The sequence below is a fragment of the Monodelphis domestica genome, chromosome 1, assembly GCF_027887165.1.
Source record: "Monodelphis domestica isolate mMonDom1 chromosome 1, mMonDom1.pri, whole genome shotgun sequence".
NCBI classification, from domain to species: Eukaryota; Metazoa; Chordata; class Mammalia; order Didelphimorphia; family Didelphidae; genus Monodelphis; species Monodelphis domestica.
Genome location: NC_077227.1, coordinates 52064882 through 52073125, shown reverse-complemented (window position 1 = coordinate 52073125; position 8244 = coordinate 52064882). Strand labels below are relative to the sequence as shown.

Here is an 8244-nt window from a genome sequence, read left to right as displayed (position 1 = left end):
CATCACTACTCCACAAATACTCCTCGTCTTTGTTCATACCCACCCCAAAGCTTCCCATCAGTCACAGCTGTGGCAAGAACACTAGACTTAGATTCAAACCCAGGCTCTGAGACGAACTCTTTGGCCTTGAGAGGAACTTATCCCTGAACCTCAGTTGTCCCAGCTGTGAAATGGGCATAAATGACACCTTGCATTGAATTCCTTGTGGTAGAAATGCAGTGAGGAAAGAACATTAGAGATTTTAAAGTGGGATGGAAACCCAAGTTGTTTTTCTAGGTCACCCATCCTTTAGGGCCTAACTGAAGTACTGCCTGTCTCCTGAAGGAAGCCTTCCTTGACCGCACCAGTCTTGGGAGTCCTCCTTTCTTTGACCGAGGCCCTGGATAGCCCTTATTCTGGGGCACCCACTCTGGTGCTTAACACCATCATTCTGTTCTATCCTAGACTATAAAACCCTGGAAGGCAGTGATGGTTTTCCTCTTCTCCTAAGCTCTCACTTTTGGACTGAGGAGAGGAGATGCTTGTTGATTGACTTAAGGATCCTTTTTCCCTTTCCCTGCAGGAACAGGTGGAGAAGAAATAACTGCAGCAAGAACCCCAAACACTGTTGTTTTTAATGGGCCAAAACAAAAGCTGGAACAATAAGACTTGCCTGGTTTCATTTTTTTATTAGACTAGGAAATATAATTTATTGCATAAAAATTAATTTGTTACAATAGGAACGCTAGACATTATTTACAGGTTTGGAGTTTACAGAAGAAACAGCTACAGGTTCAGGAGCTGTCATTCGAGCCCCTGGCCTCCCTTCCCCACCCCTGTCATGTAGAAATAGGAAAAGAAGATGCCCACTGAGCATAGCAATTGGCCCTTTACCCCTGGAAAGATGCTCTTCTCTCCCCAGCTGTTGGATGCCTCCCCTCTGGGTGCCTCCCTCTCCACTGGGGACCCAGAAAGAGCTGTTGGTCCCTTTTGGGGTCTGGAGAGGCCCCTTTGAGGACCCCGGAGCTCTCTGAGCCACTGGAGATATCTCAGTCACAAAGGAGAGAGAGATACAGAGAGGGCCAGGGAGATGGAGAGCAGAGACAGAGGCACACAGAGGATGGAGAGATGATGATGTCGCAGTCCTGGGGGCAAGGTCTAGACACTCCAAACTTGAGATATCCAAACTGGGGACAAATGAGTGAGCATACATCGTATGTAGTAAGTAGGGCACAGACACACGGACACACACACACACACACACACACACATACACACACACACTCCTTTAGGTCGACTGAGAACTAGGAGAAATGTAGAAATCCATCCCCTGCCTGCAGCACCCCCTCACCCCTGCTAGATTTGTGAGACAATTTTACCAGCAGAAACCATGTGGATAAGGGGACCAGGAAACCCTTTACGAGGCCTTTTTCTAAACACAGGCACCAAAATCCTTCCTAGGAGGCACAGTCCAAATTGGTTCTGGGCTTCGAGCTTTTCCCACAATTCCTAGGAATCAGGTTGACCCTCCTCTCCCTTTGTGGTTGATGTAAATTGTCCTGCCATCGCAACTGTGGGCCCCACAGAACCCAAGAGGGGTGCATAGAATGAGCAGAGAGTAGGGTGTCTGGGGTCAGGAAAAAAGGCAACAGAGGAGGAAAGGGGGCTGGGAAACTGAGGCAACTGGAGGCAGAGAAGTAGGCTCTGGGGTTTCTTCTCAGAATTTCCCTTGAAGATGACAGAATCATTGAACTTGGGATCGAGGAAATTATATCGAGTTTACCATCTTCATTCAATTGATAAGGAAAATGAGGAACCAGATACTGGACTGCAGGATCTTAGATACACAGTTAGAAAATCATCTGGTTCATCCCCAGGTGCTGCCATTTTAAAAATAAGGAACTGACGTTGTGACTTCTCTCAGGGTTGTCCCCAGAGGAAAATGGGGCTTATGTTTCAATCCTCAGTCCCTCTGATGATATATCCACGGGAATGAGTCGCAAAATGGAGACTCAATACTTGAATTCAGTTCTTTTGACTCCAGGTCAGGAGCTCTCTTTATTTCCCTGTAGCCCTTGGGTTCCTGAGCAATCCCAGTCAAGCTACTCCCTTCTATCTGAGATACAATATGGCACAAGGGGTGAAAGCATTGGACTTGGAAGTCAGAGATCCACTCCAAGTTCCAATCCTATTTTGCTAACTGCATGACTTCCCCTTCTCTGGGTCAGGTCTTCAGTTTCCTTATCTCTCAAATAAAGGGGAATTTGTATTTCTTTGGGTGCCCAATCCCTGTGATTATTGTTCAGTCATGCCAGACTCTTCATGACTCCTTGGTAAGAGTACTAGAATAGCTTGCCATTTCCTTCTCTGGCTCATTTGACAGATGAGGAAACTGAGGCAAACAGAGTTAAGCAATTTATCCAGAGTCATATAGCTAGTGTATAAAGCTGGATTTGAACTCAGGTCTTCACGACTCCAGGTCTGGTTATGTATCCACTGTGCCATCCACCTTCCCCTGTCCCTGTGATTAAGTTGTTTTAGTGTTCAATTTGCCTTGAAGAAGGGCCCCAAGCCAATGGCTAACATTTCCCTATTGAGCCCTTGAAGAGAGTATCCAGAGACGTGGCGATTAAAAGGTGAAAACTCCACCAGTTGTGGCTCCACAATGGCCCCATGCAAGATGGCTGCCCGTGCTACCCCATTCTCCCCCACTCAACTGAATTGTATGGTATCTCTTCCTCCTTTGGGAAAAACACCCTGAGTTGTGGTATCCTTGGACTTCAGATAATTCCCACTCCCTCCCCCAAAGCACTGGAAAGGTCTTCTAGACCCAGTAGTCAGATTTTGACCCATCCTGAGAAAGAGAGAGGCCCCGGGGCGACTTCCCCATTCTCATTTCCTCTCTCCCTTTCCCCGTTCCCCCAGCAGTGGTGAGAAAACCATTATCGAGCCTCCAGCTCACAGCCTCTGATGCTGGATATCCGAACTCCGCACGCTGTAAAGAGCCTCCTTCCCCCACCAATAGCATCTTCAAAGGCACGGTGCTCTGCCCGGCGCTCCTGCGAATTCCCAGCAACTGCATGATGGCACATGTTCCCCAAGGTCCCAAGATAATAGCCAGGAGTAGCCCTGGGGGAGCTGGTACTTAGCTCCTGGTCTGGGTTAGGGTGTGTGAATGGAAATATGAGCTAGTTATTAGCCTGTAAATTGTAAATACCAAGTGTTTGCCATGGGATGGGGCCAGCCAGGGCAAGCCAGCCTCCCCTCAAGAGCCAGTACTAAGAAACCAGACTTGATCCTCCTTAGCCATCCTCTGTGTCCCTTTCGTGCCTCTTCCTTGGTTTTCCTACCCTTTCCATCCCTCTCCCAGAAAGTGAAGATTTAAGTGTGGTTTTTGATGCCAAGCTAGCGCGAGGAGTCTCACTCCTTAGCCATTCCTCCCGAGACAGCCCCATCTAACTACTGGCTCTTCTGCTAAGGTATAGGAGGGGTTCCCTGTTGTGCCAGGCACAGCCACAAGGAGGTAGATAGAACACACATATTGCCTCAAGTTCTCCATCTGTTAAAATAGTCCAGAACTAGTCCAGAGGCTTCCATTCAAATTACCTTGTATAATAGCACCCAGAAGAGACCTTTCTAAGGATGGAAGCACCCCAAGAGGACCCAGTCTTTGGAAATGACCCCTGGGGAAGCAGGGATGGCAATTCCTAGCCTGGCAAAACCAGACAATGCCACCCTTTGCCTTGGCATTCCTCCCCCACCCCAAACATCTTCTTTTCCAGAGGGGATCCTGGATTTAGAGGTGGAATGAACCACAGTGGTCATCTGGTCCTAATGCCTCCTCCCTCCTTATACAGAGGGGAGAAATCTGGGGCTCAGAGTCGTTAGGGCACTTTCTCAAAGTCACACAGGTAGGAAGTTGGGAACAGAATCCAAGACCTGTGGGCACTCTTGCTATTCCATGGCACTCTCCTTAGGAGAGACAGTACCCTTTTCTGAGGAACTGTGAGAAAGAATCAAATAAGTACTTCTAAGGACCTCTTGTCCAACCTGTCCCTCCTTTTTTAAGGAAGGATCCTGACTGAGGTCTAGAGATATGAAATGATTTCATCACAGCCATATAGCTTGTCATTGGCGTAGCCAAGACTAGAACCCCGATGATGCCTAATTTCATATTTTTTCACTACATCAGGAAGTCCATCACTCTCAGGATCCATACACGGGACAGTTTGGTGCCCCATTGTCTGTGGAGGGGGTAAGCCTTTTGCCCCTGCTCAGCTGACCCAACGTGGTCAGCTACTTAGAGATGCCTCAATGCTGCCCTCCCAAATCTGGTTCAGTTTATGGGATTCAGCCTATTTTCAACTCCCCACCATATGCAATCCAGTCTGGGTTTGTTTCTCTTATTCTTTTCCCCACATACCCAAGCCCCGATGTTGAGAACTCAACCTTCATCTGGGATGTAGGAAGGACAGAACAACGAATAACTAACCACTTGGAGTTCCCCATGTGTCATTCATGGTTCATGATATACACTCCAATCTCCTTTGTTAAATGAGCGGGACAAGCTGTCTTCATTTGTAAGTTAAGCTATCAACCATCCCTTCTGAGTCCCATAATAGCTTTGGTTCTTGACAGATGTCAAGGACTGACATCATCCAGTACTCCATGACCCCCTGGTCATAGCTCTCCAACCAAAGGTTCAACTCTTTCCAGTGGGGTCTCCCCTGATTCCAGGTGATTACTAAGCAGCAAACCCAGGCTTCTAATCAGGATGGGAAGCCCAAGGCCAGCCATGATCATGGGTTGCTGTTTAGTATCCAAGAGCACAGTCCAGGATGTGAAGTTTGTAGCATCTTTCCTTTCACCCTTGTTGGGTACTCACCAGGTGGACAGATAGGCTTCTGAAGTGCTGAGGTGCAGGGGAAACTGGGGCCCTTTTTGGTTACTGATTCTTCTAGATGCCAAGGACACATGGTGTCTTTATGACTTCTCCAAAACTCAACGCTGTTCTCCACCCTGGACCAGATTCCCATACTCTCTCCCACTCAGGAGAGACTTCTTTCTTTAACTCTCTCCCCATGTCACAGAGTTGGGGACCAACTCTAGGCATCTTGGAGCCGAGGAAGGCCAGATGATTTAGCCTCCTTGTTAGGTGCAATCCCTTCTGAATTTAGTCCAACATTGATTTTGGAAATGAAAACTTTCCTAGCCAAGCTCTATTGGTCTCCCTCCCTCCTTCATTCCTATGCTCTACTCTGACTCATTTCCATACCCCCAAATTCACACATTCATCCACTCAAGAAAACAGTTTTTAAATTTTTTTGTTTGTTTTTAGTTTTCTTTCTTTTTTTTTTCTTAAAAAGGACTCATCCAAATATCTGGATAATAATCATTTTGCGTTTCCTAAGAAACTGGGTTTTTTCCCCTCTTTTTTCCTTCTTTGTGGCTTTTGTGGTTTTCTTCTTTGACCTTTGAATAGTCATCTATCTAAAGTTCTCTCTTTCTCCCTCTCTCTTTTCGACAGAAGAAAGCAGTTTGTCAAGGTCCTACTGGACTTCTTCAAAGCATAAAATGGAATTAAGGGAGGAGAGAAGGGTGGGGCATTGGGAAGAGAGAGAAACCCATCATTGAAAAGAAACAAAAAGAAAACCCAACCCAGAAGCCTTAGAGAAGCCCTGGTCTCTGAGGGCCTGGGAGCTGCTGTGCATACATGTGTTTGTGGGGTGGTGGTAGAGGGGTCACCTCCCCCGTTGACTGAGACTCTTGTCACGGCAGAGCCCTTGGTCCCAAGCTCCCTGTGGCAGGAGGGTTGGAGTAAGAAGAGATAGAACCTGGGGATGGGGGATTCTAGGCTCTCTTGACAATGAAGTGTGTAGATTTTCTAAGGCTGGTTATGGTAGGTGAGAGAGGGAGGAGGAAGAGGAAGAGAATGAGGAGACCCCTGTCTGCAGTCATGGGGTGAGATGGGCGGGGACATTGCCCCATCCCTAAACTCACCCCTCATTTTTTGCCCTGTGCTCTCATCCTGTCCTGCTCCCTACAGTTCCACCCTTCCTGTGTTCATGAGGTGGCAGTCAGGGTGGCATCAGCAGTCACCATCCGTGGCCATGACCACCAGCATCTCACTCTTGCCCATTTCCTCCAAGGCACTGGCCAGGGTGTTGAGGTCACCGTCGTCCTGGTGCAGGGATTCCCACAGATCCAGGATCACCCCTGTGGGGCTTGCTTTGGTGGCAAAATAGTTCAGGTACCTGGGATTGATGGAGAGAGAAGTACTGAGTTCCTCATTGGTAGAAAAAAAGCAATGAGCTTATCTAGGACACTTTTAAAGGATTATATTAAAATCATAAGTATTAATAAAGTATTATATCATATATTTTAATCATACTGTGCTATGGGTGTTAATATTAATTCAATAACAACTCTACAGACATACATTAAGTGCCTTTGGAGAAAGCTTGGGGTCTTGTAAGGTGACGAAGTATATTCTGTACAAAGGTATGGAAGTGGGAAATGAAGCCTAGAAAGGCATGTGGGAGCCAGATTGTGGCTATTATCATGAAGTTGGATGAGGGCAGGGTCAGAGTCAGTCTCCTGGACTTCAAGTTGGGACTGAAAATACCACCCAAATGTTTCACAATTAGGGGTTGAGGGTGTGTGTGCATATGGTATATGTGTGCGTGTACCTATATAGAAGGGGAGGGGAGGGAAGTATTTTTTTTATTTACAAGGGTAAAATTGGAGTAAGGTAGCTATCATGAAGGGATCAGGACAGACATGGAGTGAAGAATAGAGAATCAAAGAATTCTGGAGCTTGAAGAAGCCTTAGATATGATTTATGGGGCAGTTAGGTGGCTCAGTGGACATAATGTGAAGCCTGGAGTTAGAAAGCCCTGGTTTCAAATCTGTCCACAGCCATTGCTAGCTGTAAGAGCCTGGGCAAGTCACATAAGCCTAAATGCCTAGCCCTTACTCCTCTTCTGCCATGGAACCAATACTTAGTATTAATTCTAAGTCCTAAGGTAAGGGTTTAAAAAAAAGGAAGGAAGGAAGAAAAGAAGGAAAGAAAGAGAGAGAGGCGAGGGAAGAGAGGGAGGGAGGGCGGAAGGAAGGAAGGAAGGAAGGAAGGAAGGAAGGAAGGAAGGAAGGAAGGAAAGAAAGAAGGAAAGAAGGAAGGAAGGAATCTACTATCTCTTGTCTTTGATTGACACAAGATTAGAAGCTCCTCCACTGAATTGTGTGCTATTTGAGGGCTCAAACTTTATCATATTCCCCTCTGTATTTCCCATAACACAGTGGCTTGCCCAAAGTAGAGGCTCACTCTTTGAATAATGAATGAATTTCATTCCTGAAAAATGAAGAATGAATTTGAATTCAGCCTTGGTGTGTTGGAAGAGAGTCAAAGATAATCAGAACAAGAAGGAGATGGGTTTGGGTTAGGAGGAGAACGTCTTTTAGTGAAGTTTAATATGACTATGGTTGGTAGGAGGTTATATGGGTGTTGAATACATGCAAGGGCAGGAAGAACTTGGCATTCACTCACCGATCCATAGACAGTTTCTGGGCCAACAGCCTCCAATCGTTTCCCCGGGAATTGGGAGCATCGAGGCTATTGCAGATCTTCTGCCGGATGGACAATGGGATCTTGAAGGCATAGGGCCCCAGCTGTGTGGTAACTGAACTACTGGGTGCAGAGCAGAAGTTTTCTAGGGACCCAGCAGCTGTCTGAAACCATAAAGGCAGGAAGAAGAGGTTGAGAAGGACAGGGTCCCTCTCCAATTCTTTGATGGCTTTGAGACCATTCCTTTCTTTCTCTCACATCTTCAATCAATCAATCAATCAATAAACATGTATTAATCTTCTAGAACTAAGGGCTAGGGAAATGAGTAGTAGTAGTAGTAGTAGTAGTAGTAGTAGTAGTAGTAGTAGTAGTAGTAGTAGTAGTAGTAATAGAATCCCTATCCTTAAAGAACTTACAATCAAATGGGGAGGAGCTTACAGATAAAGCCATGAATGCTGTACCCAATGTGTCTGGCTATTGATGTTGATACCAATTCCTTACTATTCTGTAAACTCCCTAAGGGTTGGGACCAAACTTTAAAGATCTTCTCTAATAACTAATATGGTGCCTTGGACATTGGAGGGATGATAATGTTGAAATTCTCTCTTCTCCTGATTTTCAGTAATTGTAGACCCCAATCTTTACATTTTAGGCAAAATTTTATCCAACTCTCTACTGTTTATTAAAGGAAAGAGATGATC

The 8244-nt window shown here is 46.1% G+C and overlaps 1 protein-coding gene across 3 annotated transcripts in view; it reads right to left on the bottom strand.

The window, feature by feature from the left end:
* Nucleotides 1–648: 648 nt before the first annotated feature.
* Nucleotides 649–8244, bottom strand: part of UNC5B (unc-5 netrin receptor B) — a 162043-nt gene continuing 154447 nt past the window's right edge. For all 3 annotated transcript variants that reach the window (XM_056799281.1, XM_056799284.1, XM_056799291.1), the window contains 2 exons: nucleotides 7526–7707; nucleotides 649–6233 (listed from right to left, as the gene is read on the bottom strand). In XM_056799281.1, coding sequence (XP_056655259.1) covers nucleotides 6068–6233; nucleotides 7526–7707 — 348 coding nt within the window. In that variant the 3' untranslated portion in view covers nucleotides 649–6067. The remainder of the gene's footprint in view (nucleotides 6234–7525; nucleotides 7708–8244) is intronic.